At 34.0% G+C, this 20,187-nt stretch overlaps 3 protein-coding genes across 5 annotated transcripts; 2 read left to right on the forward strand and 1 right to left on the reverse strand.

The window, feature by feature from the left end:
* The first annotated feature begins 1,966 nt into the window (after window positions 1-1,966).
* On the forward strand, window positions 1,967-6,306 carry LOC120249590 (glycine--tRNA ligase, mitochondrial 1-like). Its single transcript, XM_039258152.1, has 9 exons — window positions 1,967-2,512; window positions 2,989-3,371; window positions 3,465-3,582; window positions 4,034-4,228; window positions 4,366-4,590; window positions 5,088-5,147; window positions 5,238-5,318; window positions 5,428-5,833; window positions 5,904-6,306. The coding sequence occupies exons 1-9, from the start codon at window positions 1,991-1,993 to the stop codon at window positions 6,131-6,133; spliced, it is 2,220 nt and encodes a 739-aa protein (XP_039114086.1). The 5' UTR covers window positions 1,967-1,990; the 3' UTR covers window positions 6,134-6,306.
* Window positions 6,307-7,073: 767 nt separating this feature from the next.
* Window positions 7,074-9,635, forward strand: LOC120249866 (cytochrome b-c1 complex subunit Rieske, mitochondrial). 2 transcript variants are annotated; one of them, XM_039258553.1, is made up of 2 exons: window positions 7,074-7,564; window positions 8,760-9,635. In XM_039258553.1, the coding sequence occupies exons 1-2, from the start codon at window positions 7,396-7,398 to the stop codon at window positions 9,401-9,403; spliced, it is 813 nt and encodes a 270-aa protein (XP_039114487.1). In that variant the 5' UTR covers window positions 7,074-7,395; the 3' UTR covers window positions 9,404-9,635. The 2 variants fall into 2 exon arrangements, with proteins under 2 accessions (XP_039114487.1, XP_039114488.1); XM_039258554.1 differs by lacking the exon at window positions 7,074-7,564 and adding an exon at window positions 7,791-8,374.
* On the reverse strand, window positions 9,551-11,568 carry LOC120249867 (CRAL-TRIO domain-containing protein YKL091C). 2 transcript variants are annotated; one of them, XM_039258555.1, is made up of 6 exons: window positions 11,225-11,559; window positions 10,738-10,996; window positions 10,609-10,645; window positions 10,415-10,520; window positions 9,850-9,960; window positions 9,551-9,779 (listed from the first exon to the last, which is right to left on the reverse strand). In XM_039258555.1, exons 1-6 carry the CDS (start codon window positions 11,351-11,353, stop codon window positions 9,651-9,653), a joined length of 771 nt encoding a protein of 256 aa, XP_039114489.1. In that variant the 5' UTR covers window positions 11,354-11,559; the 3' UTR covers window positions 9,551-9,650. The 2 variants fall into 2 exon arrangements, with proteins under 2 accessions (XP_039114489.1, XP_039114490.1); XM_039258556.1 differs by lacking the exon at window positions 9,850-9,960 and having other exon boundaries at window positions 11,225-11,568.
* Between the last annotated feature and the right edge of the window lie 8,619 nt (window positions 11,569-20,187).

Below are 20,187 nucleotides of genomic sequence, written 5' to 3' on the forward strand. Positions count from 1 at the left end.
TTTAATATTATTAAAATAATATTGGTAAAATTTCTATGAGAAATTGACAAGTGTCAAATAAGTTTTCTACTTTTATATTTATATATATATATATATATATATATATTTGGAGGGGGCGGGGATTCCCCGACCCCGTGGGGATCCCCGCGGGGGAGTGAGTGGGGATAATTTCTCCCCCACGGGAAATTTGGAGGCGGGGAATCCCCGTCCTGTGGGAAGCGTGGATGGGGATTGGACCCCATTCCCCGCCCCCGCCCGCCCCGCCCCACTTACATCTCTAGTCGGCATGACAACCACTCCACCAGCATCGAAGAGGAAGAAGATAAAGGCAATTGTGGTTTTCTAGGAATTCTCGGGATGCGAACCACTATGACAAGTAGTGAAATTCCAAAACTTTGAAAATTGTGTAATTGCTAGAGGGGTAGCTGTGTAATTTCATCTCTATTTTAACCCTGTTAACATGCTGTTGGACTGAGAAGTTTAAGTGATGATAAAGGAGGGACTTTTTTGGGGATATGGCAAAATCAAAGGTTGTTTTGTAAATATGGGAAAGTGTGAGGGATGTTTTGAACAATTTCTCTATATATAAATGAATAATAATTGTTGGGGACATATTGCTCCAGACAAATAGATTATTTTGACTTGTCATGATAATATACATTTGAGACAATTGTTCACAAATTGGTATTCTGCTAAAAGTTATAGAAAAGCTAAATTATGAAGAGACTTCCCCACAATTTATACGGCTCCAAACCAAGTTATTCATGAGCATTATATATATGATGTAAATATCAAAATGATCCATCTATTTTTCGTTTTTCGCCTTTTTAGTACTTCTAATATAAAATCCGCCCTTTTTGGTTCTTGTATTTGCACATTTTCGTCCTTTAATTGTAAAATCCGCCATTTTGGTCCTCGTATTTACATATTTTCATCTTTTTTGGTCACTCTAATTCATCAACTGGAAGAACCAAAAGGGCATATCTGTCAATTAGAGGGACCAAAAAGACAAAAATGTAAAAATATGATGACCAAAAAGACGAATTTTATATTAGAGGGACTAAAAAGGTGGAAAACATAAATAGAGTGACTAATTTGATATTTTAACATATATATATATATATATATATATAGCTTATTCGTTGAGCAAACGAATCAATCAAAGTTTGAAATTGACTTTCGAGCTAAAACAGTTAGTTAAACCCTTATTATTTGACTCGTTAAGGCTTTGTGAGCTTACTCGTGAACAACTTGCTTGCTCATGAATGTGGTAATTTATTTATTTATTTGACTTATATTGAAAAATATTATAGCAAATAAATATTTTAAAAATTTACTCTTTATTGTATTAAATTAATTTATTATATTAATTTGATATTAAGCTCTAGCTCAAGCTTAAATATTTAATGAGCCCATTAATGAATAAAGATTGAGCTTCGTTCATTTTGCGCTCGAACTTGAGTTTGAGCTTAACATGACCAAAGAGCTAAGCTTGAACTTAGCTTATTTTAATTGTAAACATATATTTTTCAAGTCAAACTTGTGCCGACCCCAATTTCAACTCATAAAAGCTTGGCTGCATTCCACCCTGAACTTAATTTTCAATTTATCAGAAAAAAAATCTTTTGCCAATATTGCTCACTATAAAAAATTCTTAATTTTTTTTTAAAAAAAAATCTGAGCTTTATAAAAAAAAAAAATCACATTCAATCCGAAATCTCCATTCAGATCCTTGCAAAATGCTTCGGGATCATCCCAAACACCATCCCAAGGCAAACAAGAGATATTCTTCTCTCTCCGCGTGGCATCTCAATGATCACGTGTTCTACACGTGATCACCTACACAACAATACTCCAAAAAAAATCCACCACTCACTCAAAAAAAATCTCAATCTCAAGGCAAACTCTCGGTGGATTCCAACCCCAAAAGTGAAAGAACAAAATGGAGAGAAAAACAAAACAAGATATTTCTCTCTAGCACCCCGCTTTTATGCCCTTCTTCACTTCCACTCTCCTCCGCCCTCAAACCCTATTCCAATCTCAACCCCAATCCAAAACCCTAATCTCTCTCCTCCTCCCCCTCCTCTACCGCTGCCCCATCTCCTCCTCTACTTCTCCCATGGCCTCTTCCTCCTCCTCGGAGGCCACTCTTCGGGAAGTTCTTGCTGAGAAGCAGGCCGCCGTTGAAGCGCAGGCGGAGGCCGTGCGGACCCTCAAAGCTCGCCCCGGCACGCCACAATCTGAGATCGATTCGGCCGTGGAGTCATTGAAGGGTTTGAAGCTCGAGGTTGCTGCTGTGGCTAAGCGGCTCCAAGCGGAGGGCAGTGCCAACGGGGAGGGCGGCACCGGTGGGCTTAGCAAGGATGCGTTCCGGCAGACAGTGGTGAATACCCTGGAGAGGAGGTTGTTTTTTATCCCGTCTTTTAAGATCTATCGCGGTGTTGCTGGGTTATACGATTATGGGCCTCCTGGCTGCGCTGTGAAGTCGAATGTTCTTGCTTTCTGGCGCCAGGTAAACTATATATATATATATATATATATATTGATCGCAAGAGCTTTTATGGAGTTGATGATTTGATCGATCTTTCTGTCTTTTCCTTTTTCTTTATTTGAAGTTTCTGATGATTTGTATATGTTATTCTATTCATTATGTTTCTCTTGGCTTTTGGAGTCTGGGATTTTAATGGATTCTTAGTTGCTTCGTGGAAACGGAAATTTAGAGACCTAAATCTGCAAAATTTCATCTTCCTTACCAGAAAAAAACTGTGTGCTTATAATGTATGATGATCAGCAGAGGTAAGGCAGTTCTTTTTCTAGCAATGAATTTAATGCCAAATTCATTGAATATCTTACTTTTGAGATGGTGGTTTTTTGTCAACCTTCTAAGATGTTTATCTCTGCTTCTCATTGTATCTGTATATTTATATCTAGTTGTTTTTATTTTTTTCAGTCCCTGAATTCTTGAATGGCTTGGTTTTCTTTGGTTAGCATTTTGTTTTGGAGGAGAACATGCTTGAAGTGGACTGTCCCTGTGTCACACCTGAAGTTGTCTTGAAGGCTTCAGGTCATGTTGACAAGTTTACTGACCTTATGGTCAAGGATGAGAAGACAGGAACTTGTTACCGGGCAGACCATCTTCTCAAGGACTATTGCAAAGAGAAGCTTGAGAAGGACCTCACTTTGGCACCTGCAAAGGTTGCTGAGCTAAACCATGTTATTGCTGTATTGGATGATCTCTCCGCTGAGGAATTGGGGGCGAAACTCAAAGAGTATGGAATTACGGCGCCAGACACAAAGAATCCTCTGTCTGATCCATATCCCTTTAATCTCATGTTCCAAACTTCTATAGGCCCAACAGGTCTGAGCACAGGGTGAGAATAACATACATTTCCTCTGGTAATTCTGTGCAGTAGTGCTTATAAACTTCTGTACATATAGTGATTTGCTTGGCTATATTGAGATAGGTATATGAGACCAGAAACGGCACAGGGCATCTTTGTGAACTTCAAGGACTTGTACTATTACAATGGCAATAAGCTTCCATTTGCAGCTGCCCAGATAGGCCAGGCATTTAGAAATGAGGTTGGGCTCATTTTGTTATCTATTTCTATGTTTTTTTTTTCTAGTTTGTGGACTGGTTTTATCATGTTATGCAAATGATTTACCATACACAGATGTGGAAACTTATGCACCTTCTTAGCTTCCAATTTTCTTCTATATATATATATATATATATATATGTATATATATTTGAATCTATCCTGCTGGTGAATATCTCATTTCCACAACGGCATTTAGTTTTCTCTATCAAACTGTTGTGGAATTTATTGTACAGTATGATCGTGCTAGTCCTTTCCTCCTAAATACTCTGAAAGACAAATATCAATAGAGACATTCAGGGTTAGCTATCGCACATCTGTGGCATTCTATTTGTTGTCCTGTCCGTGTCCAATATACTAATTGATATCTTTTGAGCTTTGGTTTTAATTAATTACTTTGTGTCATCATCTACTGTATTTTCTATTATGTTCAGATATCACCTCGCCAAGGTCTCCTCAGAGTACGTGAGTTTACATTAGCGGAAATTGAACATTTTGTGGATCCAGATGACAAATCTCATCCTAAGTTTCATGATGTTGCTAAGTTGGAATTTTTGATGTTCCCAAGAGAGGATCAATTGACTGGGAAATCGGCCAGGAAGATTGTTCTCGGAGAAGCAGTTTCAAAGGTTGATGGCATAAGTATTCATTTGGTTATCTTATATTGACTGTTTCGTGGGTCTTTCATATTTTATTATTATGAATGTGATGGCATACTGTGCTTTATCTTATGTTTTCTTGTCTACTCTCACAATCACTTTATTAGGGAACCATCAACAATGAGACTCTTGGTTATTTCATTGGGAGAGTGTTCCTATTCCTTACACACCTTGGAATTAACAAAGAACGGTTGCGCTTCCGCCAACATCTGCCAAATGAGATGGCCCACTATGCCGCTGATTGCTGGGATGCGGAGATAGAATCTTCCTTCGGCTGGATTGAGTGTGTTGGAATTGCAGATAGATCTGCTTATGACTTGCGTGCCCATACTGTAAGAGAATTTTTGTGATAATTCTGCAATCTTTTCTTGTTTTGTTCCTTTCTTATCTTTGAGTGAAATAAAGAGTTAGTTGAAGAGTAGATTTCGTGATCAATGATGTCTTAACTATGAAAAATGGCTTCACCTTTTCTTTTGAGTAATATATCCTCTTTCTATGGATTCCACCTGTACTCTCATGCAGCACTTAGCAGTCTTAATTTCCTTATATTTGTGCAGGGGTTTTTAAAATCTCCTATGTCATATCTGCAGTAGATCTATATATCTATATTATATATATATATATATATATAAATATATATTGGCGATGTTAGCTGATTATTTTAGATTCCTTGGTCTTTTTGAAGCTTCCAAGATATCTTGATTGTTATCTATAAATGTGTTGTTCTCTTTTCTTGAACAAGCTTTAAGTTCTGGTTGATTCCTCATCTTTGCCATTGCAACTTACTGAATATTGCACTAAATTTTTGTAAATCTATCATTTCTTACAGGATAAAAGTGGTGTGCCTTTGGTTGCTCATGAAAAATTCTCAGAACCTAGAGAGGTGGAGGTGAGCTTTATTCTGATGCCTTAACCTAATTTTGATCAATATATGCGCACCTCCTTTCATAAATGTAATTGTTGCTTTATATAATTCTAGAAACTGGTTATAACCCCATCCAAGAAGGATCTTGGTCTTGCGTTTAAAGGGAGTCAAAAGATGGTAGTTGAAGCATTAGAGGTTGGTGATGTGGTCTCTTATCAGCATCTTTTGCAGTTAAAAATAATTCTTGCTTTTCCGGCCTCTTAAATCATGTGAATTCCACATTTTCTCTTTTATTATTGGACAGGCAATGCCTGAAAAGGAAGCCTTGGAATTGAAGGCAACCTTAGAATCCAAGGGAGAGGCTGAATTCCTTGTCTGCACTCTTGGGAAAACTGTCACCATCACCAAAAACATGGTATCAATAAGCATGGAGAAAAAGAAAGAACACCAGAGAGTTTTCACCCCCTCTGTCATTGAACCTTCTTTTGGCATTGGAAGGATCATCTACTGCCTATACGAGCATTCCTTCTACACAAGACCTAGTAAATCAGAGGGCGAGCAATTAAATGTGTTCAGGTTCCCCCCTATTGTTGCTCCCATCAAGTGCACTGTGTTTCCATTAGTTAAAAATGATCAGTTCGATGAGGTAGCTAGAAACATTGCAAGGGCATTGACAAAAGCTGGGATCTCTAATATTATAGATATTACAGGTACAATCCAAATCATGGGATATGTTCATTTGATTTAATAGATGACTCTCTCACTTCCCTTTTGTTGCAGGCACTTCTATTGGAAAACGCTATGCAAGAACCGATGAGATTGGCGTTCCGTTTGCTGTAACTGTGGATTCAGTGGCTACTGTGACCATTAGGGAGAGGGATAGCAAGGAGCAAATCCGTGTCGCTGTTGACGAGGTGGCTTCTGTGGTGAAAGAGGTCACCGAAGGTCAGAGTACTTGGGCTGATGTTATGTGGAGGTATCCAACTCACGCAGCTTCTTCAGATGAATGATGGAATTTAGCCTCATCACAATTTTTATATTGAGTTATATATTATCTTCTTCCCAAAGAATACAAATATATTAACGTCACAAGTGTTACCCATTTTCAAGTCCTGGCATTTTCACTTCTTAAGTTGTTGGATCTTTTGTCTAATAATATGCAAGCTTTGTGTTTAGTCTTAAAGACACTTACTCTGGAGAAGTTAAAGTATGGCATGGATATCATAGCAGACATTTTACTAGTTAGCCGGCAGCATGGTTAAAGGATATCAATGTGTTTATGAAGTTTTTAGGAGGCATTTGGTTTGCGGTAATGTAGAAAGATTATCACGTGGTGATTTGAAAATATTACCACATTAGATATTGCATAGGTGCTAATGTAGATGATAATATTACATTACTAAATTTAAAACATTATCAAGAAAGTTGGTAATTCTATTACCATTAAATTTGATGTTTATCTTGGATTACTAAATATGTGGTGATCTCATACAATGGTAATAAATTATTTTTGGTAATAAGAATTTTCAACCAAATATGGTTATATTAAATTATCATAATATTTTCAATTATATATAATATTTTCATCTATATTATCATGATAATTTCGTTACATGGTAATATATCATTATCACCAACCAAATGGCTCTTTAAGGTCATATTTTTATTGGGATGGATGTAGTGAACTTATCTATATATTTGCCATGTGCATATTTGGAAAAATAAACTTTATTCAATGTTCATTTGTCAAGCATAAATATAATTAGTCTTTAGATAATCATGTTTTTATAATTAAAATTCATATATAATTAGGTAGTGTGCAAGTTATAAAAAAAAATGATAACCATTTTGTAATTATAAAGAATCTAAAAATTCAAAGGTTAAGGGCTTGTCCCAAAACAGAAGTTTTTTTTTTTTATAATTTTATTATTAAACCATTATAAGCAGTGGTTTTATGTGTAATATGGATATTCACGAAAGTACATAGATGTTAAAACCTTTGTATTTATATTTGGCATAAAATTTCTATCATCCGTGAAAATTTTGAATATACACTTCTATGGCATTTACTTTATTGTCTTCGAGACACGGAGGCTTTGAGATTAGTGTGTCCCGCAGAGCAGTATAACTCTTAAAATATGACCGAGGGGCATCATACCATACAAGCTCATTCCATCCTTCTCCGGCGCCGAGATCTCGAAGAAAGAAAAGCTTAGAACAAGAACGAAACCCAGAAGAGAGCTTTCGAATCCGAAGCTTGAAGGAGAAGAAGATGCTTAGGGTTTCAGGGAGAAGGCTCGCGTCCCTTTCATGTTGTCCAGCCTCTGCCGCTTCCTTCCTCTCCTCCCGTAACCCAATGGATGGCGTCTCCTCCCGTCATGATTCTAGATCGATCACCCCTCGATTCTCTATGGCTTCCGCCCTTCTTGGATCGATCAGAGGTCAGGGCCCTTTCAGATTTTCGTCTGCGAATTTTCAATTTAGAATGATCATTCCGCAGTTATTTTTTATTTGGCAAAATATTTTGAATTTGTTGGGATGCTAATGATTGAGAAAAGGTTGCTTTTTCTAATCTCGTTTTTATTGTAGAAATTGATAAAAGGAGATAATTTGCCAAATTGTTTGAATCTGATTCATTTTTGTTTGCATTTTATTTAGAAAATGGTCATTTTCATGCTTTTGCTGTTAATATATGAAAAAAAAAAAAAAGACAAAGGATGTGATTTATTTAAGGCCTCTGTTTGATGCATTGTGCTATTCTTACCTATGATAGCGAGCTTTGTTGAGCGTGATGCTGAAGAGAACACCATGCATGTGGGCTTGTTTTTCAATTTTAGTATATCTTTTCCATTTTATATGGTTGAGGTCCATTTTCAAACATAACAATTCATGATGCCTTAGCTTTCCTTTTGCCCATTGGTCTAATTATGATTGGAGTTCTCTCTTTGAATAAGTGGAATGATACTGAATGTATGTCACCATGTGCACTAAAAGTTGAAGACTTTTTCCTATGGTTATTATCTATGTGTTGCTGAGGATTTGTCATCATTGTTTAACTTTCATATGCTTATGGTTTTGTCACACTATTCTCCTCTTAAAGCTTTCTACTCATTTAATAGCTTCCAAGAACATTTTTTTGGAGCAGTATTTGTCATCTGTTGAAGTTAGGTTCTTTTTGCAACTCCAAAGAGTATAAATATAAGGTTTTTGGGATTTTCAGTGAGCAGCTAATTTGATGGTAGATTGCCAAGGTTATTGTCATGGTTATGCTTCTAATGAGTTGTGAAAATTTTTAATGAGCTAGTTTGTTTGATTGGACACTTAATTCTGCATATTTGGTACACTTGCAATACAAACTTTATATGATATCATCTTCTTTGTTGTCCTGCTCTTTAAAATTGACAATAGGAGAATATGAATCTTTTTGGTTTGATTAATCAAATTTTCAAACAAACTCTTAACATTTAAATCATAGGTTTACTTGGACTTTCTATGGGTATATATCAGATCAATCTGTGTAACAGTCTCAGCAGAGTGTGTGCTGTGGGAATTGTCATGATAAATGCTTATTGGAATTGCATAGTGATTTTGTTATATGATGGTGTTTGTATCTTAAACACTTGTTTGTTCATGTAGGTTTTGCTTCTGAATCACTTGCCCCAGGGCATCAAGAATTGGGTTTAGCTGACCTGCCAGCTACAGTAGAAGCCATGAAGAATCCGAGCACGAAGATTGTTTATGATGAATACAACCATGAACGGTATCCTCCAGGTGATCCAAGCAAACGAGCTTTCGCATACTTTGTTTTGACAGGCGGGAGATTTGTTTACGCATCTCTTCTTCGCCTTCTGATCCTCAAGTTTGTGCTAAGCATGTCCGCCAGCAAGGATGTGCTCGCCCTTGCTTCCCTGGAGGTTGATCTCTCCAGTATTGAACCTGGGACCACAGTTACTGTCAAGTGGCGTGGGAAGCCTGTATTCATAAGACGCAGGACTGAAGATGATGTCAAACTAGCAAATAATGTAGATGTGGCGTCTCTTCGCGATCCTCAGGAAGATTCGGTTAGGGTCAAGAATCCAGAGTGGCTCATAGTCATTGGTGTTTGCACGCATCTGGGTTGCATTCCTTTACCAAACGCTGGAGATTTCGGTGGCTGGTTCTGCCCATGCCATGGTTCTCATTACGATGTTTCTGGTAGGATTCGCAAAGGTCCAGCTCCCTTCAACCTCGAGGTCCCCACTTACACATTTCTGGAGGAGAACAAACTGCAAATTGGCTGAAAAATCCTCTGGCTTCAAATGGGTCTTGCGCAAGGCAAAATTTTGATTTTTCCATGGTTTTTCTAGTTGATTTCCTGCCTGAAATTTCAGGTTCTGGACTTTGAATAATTCAATTCTTTTTTGTTCAGTGATGTAAACGTTGTCATATGAAAAAAGGTGAAGCCTTTTAAATTGTTATTATTGAACTAATACAAGGATTTCGCTGAAAATAAATAATTTTCATATATGTAAATATTGTTTTTAACAGCTATTCAGCAGTTAAAGATTCTTCAATTGGAACCAAAGGAGCTTTTCCACCATAAATCTCCGGAAGCTGGTCCTCATCAATGTCTTCCAGCAGAGTTTCCTTCAAGTTTTTATCCTCGACGAAGATGATCTGTGCAGTAAAAATTCATCACAAAATTTTCTATACAGCTTCAACGTAAATTAGCTGAACAAGACTTCACCTTTTCCCTAGTTCTTTTGTCGATGAATGGGTATATAATCTTATATGCCTTCATGAAAAGATACGGCACATGAACCAGGTACACCTTGCCAAGCCTTTCAGGGTAGTTATTCTGTAATTAATATAGCAAGAAAGACAGGCACCACCTTCACGATTTATATATACATATATATGCTTCTAGATTGACGTCCTCACAATACTTTAATCCACATAAGTATGGATAGATCTCAAATGCTTTCAAATCTTTAGCATTTATATTTGAAGATTACAGGAATACACATGGCTTTAATATAAACAATTGCTTTGTATTAGCCTTGAAAGTCTTCTTTCTCACATTCTCTCAGTTTCAAACATCAATGAAACAGTTTAAAGTATCATACAAGTGATACAACTCATGCACAATCTTGAGCTATTATATTTCATTTATTTCGTCTTTTTGACTCCATTATTTACTATGTTTTTTATTGTTGATAATTCTTCGCATTTCCTCTATATATTCTTAATATAAACAAACCTTAATAAGGAATAAAAAAAGGAAGACTTGAAATCAATTGAAATCTACTGACCTGCAAGATATCCAAAGCAGCAAGATAAGCTCTAATATCACAGTTTGAATAACCCCATCCTTGAAGGTCTCCAATGACAGTGAACTTCTCTTGTCCTCTTGGCATCCTTCATTTGAGATAATGATTCACAGTCAATTGAAGCCATATATTCAATGAAGAAGAATGCATGGCTTATTAAACAATTTTCACAATACCTGTCACATAATTTCCCAAGAATATACACAACAAAACCTGAAAAAAAAAATTCAAATGAGTAATTCACATGGCTACCATTTCATCACATTCAGAAAAAAAATGAAGTTTGATTTCTTGATCAAACTCACGCTTGAATTCCTCGAGGTCTCGTTTCGAGGAGTAGTGTTTTACTGCAAGCGCAACGCCTATAGGCCGACCTTTTTTATCGAGTCCTTGCATGAACATCTTCTTGTGACTAATTTCATTCTGCACCTCTGATTCAGAAATGAAACCTTTAGGAATGTTCTCCTTCTTCCATTTGAGGTACTTGAGAAACAGGTTTGATGCTTTGTCCAAATCAAGTTCTCTTGCTCTCAGAAATCTTCTCAGCATATAATCATCCTCTTCCTGCTCAATACATAACCAGAAAAAAAATATGTCATATATTTCTAAATCTCAAGAACTGAACATATAATTGTCTACATATTGAACCAATCAATTAAGAACATACCACAAACTCATTGTCAAAAGATGAGACTTTTCTACTTCTTCATTTTGGTTGCAGATAAGAAATTAACTCAAAACAAGAAAAAAAAAAAATTATATTCATTAGAAAGAGAGAAAGAAAGAGAGGACCTTGGCTGCTGAGTCTTGTTTCTCAACAAAGGCCCTCATCAAGGCCACCTTCTTCCACTCATCAGTGTCTTCTTCTTCATCCAATACACTCACTTCTCTTGATGCATCATCATTAGCTCCTGAATCCATTACCACCAACTACCTACTCAGTGATGATGAACAAAAAGCCCACCAAGCTCTCTTCTCTTTATAGTTATTATACTCACAGGAACACACACACACACACACACACAAAGAGATGTGGCAGTTGGAGCACACTTTTAATGCAGTCAGAGAAGAAGCCTATCTCTCTCTGCTTAATGTCTTCATCATTAACGACTCTCAATCTTGAAAAGAGAGAGAGAGAAATCTAGAGAGTTTTAAGATTTAACTACATGGACCTTTTTGATTTCTTGATTTGGTCTAGTTGTTATTAGGAAAAGATAATTGTGATTATAATAGTCATATCTCACCTACACAAACTAATTCCAATTTTTTGTTTTCTTTGGAAGTATTGAGATATATATTCTGTCAAAAGGATTGAAACTTATAATTTTTGTGGAGGGAGACCTCTGGACAAGTTGAAGTTGAAGTTCTAGGCCACCAACCGTGACTGGCTCTCTGCTAAAATTAATTTTTTATCATAAATGAGAATGGGAGTTGGAGTCTATTATTGTATGTATTTGTGTCATTGTTTGGGTTTTTTTTTTAATGAATAATAATGTCATATATTGTAGTTGCGCTCCACATATATGCACATCCTTATTTCAGCTTCGGCGCTTGTCACTTATTTATTAAAAAAAATATTTAATGAATACATTTAATTAATTTGGAATAGATGGGTGTAGAAATGTTAGATTCACATCATTTTCGGAGGCCAATAAAAATAAATACTTTGTGAGTCTTATTGTTGTTGGTCCATAAATACTATTATATATATATTAAATTTTTTTTAATAAAATAAATAAACTATTCACTGTAATTATTGTATTAAAGAGTCGATCCCCAAACCTCTTATTAAACAAGAGATGATATATTTTTTTTTTACTGTGAAGGTGGTTATACTATAAATTCTGATTCAAATAATTTAAAAAAAAATTGTATATATTTTTCTATCTCTACTTTGAATAATTATGAATTAATTAATTTTGCACATTTTTTTTACAAAAGAAATTATTTGAAGTCTTCGCCCTCAAAAGCATGGAATTTCCCAAGCCTCGGCTTTGTTTGGTTCAAAGGGGGAGGGGGGAGGGGAGGAGTGAAGAGGAGTAAGGAGGAGAGGAGAATGGAGGGTTTGAAAAAATTTTATATTTAGTTCATTGGAGGAGTGTTGAGGGGTAATCTATCTTTTTTGTTTCCTCAGAAGGAGGAGTTAGGAGGAGTGAGGAGAGGTGTGGTGTGTATTTTACTAATTTGACTTTTTATATAAAATTGATCATAATTTTTTTTATACATATCTAGGATTATTTTGTACAACTTTTATATTATTAATTTTAACATTAGTAATAATATTTTTTGTATAATATTAATACTATTATATAAATAATAATAATAATAATATTATTATTATTAAATTGACACATTAAAAAAATATAAGAGAAAACAAAAATAATATGAGATATGAGATTAGGTTTTAAAAATATATTATGGTAATTTCTCAAATTGATAAAGGGTATTTTGGTCTTTTCATATGCATTTAAAGTTTAAAATATTTGTTGAATAATTCAACCCCTAAAAAAAACCCCGATTTGGAGGGGTGGGATGTGACGGGTTTGGAGGATTGAAGCACCCTCCAAACTCCTCCTCCTCCTTACTCCCTCAACCAAGCAATCATCACTCCTCCTCACCCATTGCTACCCCTCCAAAATCCTCTAACTAAACAAGGGGTAAAAGAAGATACCAACTTTCAATTATGAAGGTGGTTATACAAGAAATTTTGATTTTAAATAATAAGGTGATTATACAAAAAAAAATTTGATTTAAATAATATTAAAATCTTTCGTATGTATTTTTTCCTTCTCTACTTTGAACAATTATGAATTAATTAATTTTGCTCATCTTCTTTTTGCAAAGGAAATTATTGGAGTTCTTAGCTCGCAAAAGCACGGAATTAAATAAACGCAATGATATACTTTCTTTCTCACGAAAATATCAACGTGTCATTGTTTTGGAAAAGTATTCTCTATTTTCATTTTTTAATAAATAATATCTATTAAAAATAAAATGTTATGAGAAAAATGGGATGTTTTACTTTATATAAATGTGACAAGTTATACCATATTAAAAAAAATAGGGATCAAACTATTTTTTATAATCGTCTTTAAAGCTAGGAGCCTTTTCAATATTAATTTGGGTCATAAATGATACTTTCATGTAGCTGAATTGAAATAAATAAACCAAACGAAATTTGGATGTTTATGGAGTCTAGAGATTTTTGTACAAAAAAAAAATTGATTTTCTAAATCATACCTATTATTAATTCTCAAGTTTTGAATTAGGAAGAATTTGACCACTTTATTTTTTATAAGAGAGGGAACGATGTAAAAATTATTTGGTGATGATATGTGTATTTGTATATATATATATATATATATTGGAATTCATTAATTATAACAATGAGTTTTAATTTAAACTTCTATATTTGTTAGCATAAATTATTATTTTTACATATATATATATATATTTGTAATTTTAAATTATAGATTATTATTTAGTGTTTTTTTATAATTGCGATAAGCACTCCCTAGTAAGGGTATGCAAATAGTCTAGAATAAAAGTAGGCCTGTAAACGAGCCGAGCCGAGCTTTGCCTTGTTCAAATTTGGCTCGTTACTATTTAATCGAGCTTGAACTCGAGCCGAGCTTTCTTCGAGCTTCATTTTTTATGTTCAAGCTTGGCTCGTTACTATTTTAACTATGCTCGAGCTCTAATCGAGCTTCTTTCGAGCTTCATGCTCGAGCTCAACTTGTTAAGAAAATTCGAAGCTTAGACTTAGCTAGCTAACTTGATTAAGGCTTGATTATTTTTTTTTAATATTTTATTTTTTTATTTAGTAAACTTATTTAATGAATCATTATCAAGTGTGACTCAACTCGATTTGAGTTTGATTATATTAATGATTGTTACAAATAAAATTGTAAATGATACTATAAAGCGAGCTTTTTAATTATACTAATAAACGAGTTCTTCACAAGATTTAATGAGCCGAGTTTGGTGGTGTTCAAGCTTGGCTCGTTTATCTTATGAGCTCATTTAACTTAATGAACTAGTTGACCGAGCTTTTAATGAGCTTTAGCCTTTCGAATAATAGTTTATAGCCCTATATGTGTAACTCAAATTGACAACAATGACGTAGTCACATATACACCTTAATATACATATACATATACATATATATAATGTAATATATATATATATATATATATAAACGAGCTCACAATCGAGCTTATAAACGAGCTTGTTCATGAACTTGGTCACGAGCTGTGTTCGCGAGCCAAAACAAGCCGAGCTTTTGGCTGCTCGTTTATTAATCGAGCTTAAAAATGATGTTCAAGCTTGGCTCGTTTACAATATGAGCTAAACACGAACGAACCTTTATCGAGCTAAACACCGAGCTACTCATGAACGGCTCGGCTCAAATACACCTCTAAATAAAAGCCATACATCTTCACTCGGTGGTAATCAAGTACATGTTACCACTACTGAGTCAAGAGAATTTCAACTTATGTGATGAATATTCAATGCCAATATCTTTTACATTGGGCTTAATGAAGTTTGGCAAATTATCAATTAATTTTACTAAATAAAAAACCAACAAATAAGTGAAACGTCCCACTTCAAGTGATGGAGTCCCTACCTCCATCATCAAATTAAATGCTTGGTTGAGAAATTTATTTATATAATAGTGAATTATTGACATGTGAAAATTAATAAAGAAATTTATCTTTTCTACCATCATTTAATTTATCATTTATTGTAGATGGTTTGGTAGGTATTCCTTTTGTGGCTCCTGCTTGGCGGCAAACTTGGGTAAAAATTTACTTGCATACCCCTGTAAAATCATAAATTTGCTTAAATACCACCATAAAAATGATATTTATTTGTATACCCCTACAAATCAATTATATTTGCTTCTATGCCCCTATGGTTAAGTTGACTCTTAATGATGTTAAATCAATAGATGGAATAAAGGTAAATTACCAAAATGGGTTTGCTTATATACCCCTTGAAATTTTTTTTCTTCTTATTTTGTAGACATTACTCATTTCATTCAACAAATGACTATTATAAGTTTGTTAATATACCCATCAAAATTTATTATTGTATTTATAGACTTAAATTATTTAAATTATATATAACCAATATAATTTTTTTATATACGCTTTAATTATTTTTAAAAATATTAAAAATTATGAATTTTTGAGTAAATTCATTATTTAAGGTTTTTACAAACATCTCTAAAACATTTTAGATTATCACATGCTCTTTACAAACACAACCTAAAAATAGGTAAAAATTACAACGTGTAACAATATATAACAAATAATTTCATAGTATGGTTAAGGGTAATTGGGTAATTTTGGATAATGTTAAGGGTAGTTAGATGATGTTAAGGGTAATTGGGTAATTTCATACTAAAAATAACAAATAATTTCATACTAAAAATTATGACCTTGGATGATGTTAAGGGTAATTAGGTAATTTTGTTAAGTTGGGTTAAGTGGGAAGTATGATTAATTCCATAAACCCTAACGGTGTCTAACGGTAACTAACGGTAGGGATATATAAGTAAAAAAGTTAGTTTTATGAGGGTATGCAAGTACATAGTATTTTTATGGGGGTATTTAAGCAATTTTATGGTTTTATAGGGGTATGCAAGCAATTTTTCCCAAAAAAAAAACAACCCATATCAAACTTGGTAACAAAAATGGAAAATTGCAATATGCTTCAGGTTTTTTTTATATATATATTCCTTGTATAAGTTAGACTGAAATTCTTTGTGCAAAAAATGAAAATAAAAAAAAAAATAAATAAATAAAAATAAAAAATAAAAATAAAATAAGAAATTAGACTTGAAATTTAATATTTTACATATGTGATATAGATGTATAAATAGTCTTTCTAGATGGTGTTTAAATGATAAATTTATTATTTTTATATATCTATATTCATATATGGTCATAATGTTATACATTTTTGGTGCAATTAATTAGTTTAGTTGTTTGAAAATTGTTTTAAAGAGTTTTTTAAATTAATTAAAAATTTTAATTAGCTCATAGTAAATAAAATTAAATTAATTTTTGAATTAATAATGATTTTTTCTATACTAATATTATTTAAAATTTATTTTTTTAAAGTATTTATTCACATAATTGTTTGGTGATTTCACTTGCGGTGTACCACTGCAGTGATGATCAAGCATCTCTATATCTACAGACAAAAGTGGAAAAGAAGAACATCTACAATAAAAATAAAAATGAAGTTAAAAAAAAATTGAGAAACTTGTGACTAGAGAAAATAAAACTTAAATTAAAAATAAATAATGAGAAAAAAATAAACAACTAAAAAAATAAAAAAAAATTATAACAAAAAAAAGAAATTTCAAAACTTCTTAAACAACCTCTATGACATTTGAATTTCCCAAATAATTTCTCCTCACTTTATTTTTTTCCGTCAATGCAACTCACTCCGTCAGTTTATTCTATCGTAGAACATGTACGTTCAATTTAATAATTATAGTTTTTGTTTAGCATTGCTTGTTTACGTATAAGCACATAAGTTTTCACTTAATATGTTACTTTTTCGATTAATATTTATTTATTTCTATTTAATATCTGATTTTCCGGTTTAATATTATGTTTTTTCACTTAAAAGACTAAGGGTTGTTTTTGTCAACATCATCTATTTTATGTCAGAATTACTAAAAAATAAACTGTAAAAAAAATCATTTTAAAAATACCCAAATTACATAAAAGAAGCTTCTAAGGGGTTTTTGATAATTACCAGTAAAAAAAAATCTAGAGAACTGAAACTAGAAACTTTACAATGTCCAATCTTCAGCCTTCGACACATCTCAAGAGCTTTTCTGTAGTTTTTGGTTTTGTTTTACAACTTAATAGTTAATACCAGTCTCTGACTTTACAATTGACTTCAATCGAGTCTTTTAGTGCTTCATGGGCTACACATTGTGCTATTGGACTTGCTAGCCTGTCATTGAACCCAGGCCTGCATGCTTCCCGGCCCAAAAGGTTGAACCATCAAGAAGTTGCCTGGCAATAGCCCAGGCTCGTATCAAGCCTGCATCATGTTTCGGGTTTTGAGCAGTCAAAACGGACTGGCGGGCCTGCCTGCCCACGGCCCACTATTTGGCGGGCCGGCAAAATGCCGACCCGACCCAACCCGTTTTGGGTTGTGGGTTGGGCGGGTCGGCCCGCTAAAAAATCAAAAATAATTAATTTATTTTTATTTTTTTATAAACGTTAGTAATATATAAAACATCGAAACATTCATTATAAATTCATAAAAAAACTAAATTAAAAAAATTAAAACATACAATAATTAACAAAAATAAAAAAACATCCATTATAATATTCAAAAATCTAACAAAAATCAACAATAATTACAAAAATCTCTAAATAAAAAACATCTATTACAAAAATTACAATCAACAAAAATTTTTAAAAAAACACAACAACAAAAACCACAAGATAAAACATCTATTACAATTAATACATTTCATCCATTACAATCAACAAAAATTTAGCAAAATTAACAAACCATAAAATAAAAACATCAATTACAATCACAAAATTTAAATCCTTAACAATATGTCAATATCAATATATATATATATATATAAATTATATACAATATATTATATATAAGTTAGAATCGGGCCGCCGGCTGACCCGCCCCAACCCGAGCCCGCACGGGTTGGCCCATTTAGGCCCGCCTCCAGGTGGGCATATAAAAAATCAACCCGACCCGCCCATTTTTATTGGCGTGGCGGGCTGGCCCGGCAGGCCAAGCCCGAATTGACAGCTCTAGGTTTTTCCCATTGGGTTCGGTGTTGACCCGGCCTGTTCCAAAATTTGGTATAATAATAATTAAATATTATATATTTTTTTTTATAAACACTCTATGTAAGGTTAATAGTCAGAGTGTACGGAAGTGGAGTGATTCCATATCTTTTCAAAATAAGAATCGGGGCTGTTTGTTTGCAAGGAATGGAGTTGAGGAGGAATGAGATAGTAATGAGAATAAGGGGGAATGGATTAGGAATGGAAGAAAAACTGTGTTTGGTTGGAGGGTATGGGAGAGTAATTCATTGGGAATGAGAAAAGTAAATAGAAAAAATATGTGCAAAATGTCTTTTATGCCCTTATAGAGTAAATATTAAATAAATAAATACATTGGCCAATAATATTATTTTATTTGTAATATGTTGTCATTATTGTCATAATTATTTTTATAATTAATTTTTATAATTAATTTTACAATCAATCTCCATTATTAATAGGGAAAATTACTGTTCACCCCTCGTAATTTTCAAAACTTCCGAAAAACCCCCTCCAACTTTTGCACACCCCGGACAACCCTCCGTTATATTTTACATTCCTTTTAACCCCCCGCCGGTAAGTTGAAGTGGGTCCACGATATGAAATTCCTTTTTTGCCCTTGCAAAAGGTGGGAAAAATGGCGCCCAATCATAACTTTCTTTATCAATAGTTTTTCAATTTTTTTTTGCCTCCGCTTGCTTTTTTTCTCAAACAAAGTTTAGAAGGCTCATATCTTGTTCTTCTTGTTCTTGTTCTTGTTCTTCTTCTTCTTCTTCTTCTTCTTCTTCTTTTTCTTCTTCTCATTTGGTGTATTCAATTTTTAGCTCTTCCGATTAAATTATGGAGAGTTTTTTTGTGCTATTGCTAGATACTACGGGGAGGGACGAGTGCTAATGTTCACTGCACCGACTTCTTGGGAATCGATGTTAGATGAAATATGTGAGCGATGGGGTCTCGATATTTCCGTGTCGGTGAAGTTTATCACACTCGATGGACATAAAAGCAGTATGTCTCATATAAAAGCGAGGTTGACTTCCAAACAGCATGTGTCACGTGCACTCCATCTTCAAATGTTACGTTGTTGATCTTGTTGTTGAGGGACGGATGATGTGGCATCGTATCCCACCGAAAACGAGTTCTTCTCGTTGTAAGTTTCTTCTCGCTTTATGTTTATATAGTTGTAGAAGTTAATTATTGTTTATTATCCCTCGCCATCTGCTTTACATTTATCAAGTTTCCATTTAAACACTATTGTCTCCGATTAACTTATTAACTTATTATTTAACTTTTTGTTTTAACGTTTAAGATTTATGTTTATCGCTTTAAATATTTTTGTGTCTCTGCTTTAAATATTGATCGTGTTCGCTTTAAACTAAAGTGTCGCGGGGAATTCGAATCTGGCAGCTCTCGCTTTCCACATCATGGCGAGCCTCGAGGGTGTGGCATGCCTTCCTTCCTCATCCGATCAAGTGAAGTGTTGTCGTTGGATATCGACAATGTTTTGAAGGCGTTGAACATTTTCGAGACGCACTTAGGAATTTCTGCAATCAAAAGGAATTTTTGACTTCAAATTCTGAAGAACGAGAAACACCGGGCGATTGTGGAAGGAAGCTTCGACTTCAAAAATGGCGTATAAGGAAGCTATATTCCCCATACCGACAATGACAGAGCCGATGGATGAAAATCGCGAACTGCGTTCTATGCACCTTTGTGACGAGAAGAGCAACCCTCGAGTGTCCTGAGGCGAAAGAGGATCGAGTCGTAAGCGTCCGAGGTCCGCGAAGTTGCGTTGTAGCCATTGCCACGTTTTCGGTCACAATCGCAGATCGTGGAATGAATACTTGCCGACTAGGCATTGTGTATATACTTCTTATTATTGTTTAAATATTGAACTTTATATTTAAATATATCTCTTACGTTTTTAAA

This window comes from Dioscorea cayenensis, chromosome 19, assembly GCF_009730915.1.
Source record: "Dioscorea cayenensis subsp. rotundata cultivar TDr96_F1 chromosome 19, TDr96_F1_v2_PseudoChromosome.rev07_lg8_w22 25.fasta, whole genome shotgun sequence".
Taxonomy (NCBI): domain Eukaryota; kingdom Viridiplantae; phylum Streptophyta; class Magnoliopsida; order Dioscoreales; family Dioscoreaceae; genus Dioscorea; species Dioscorea cayenensis.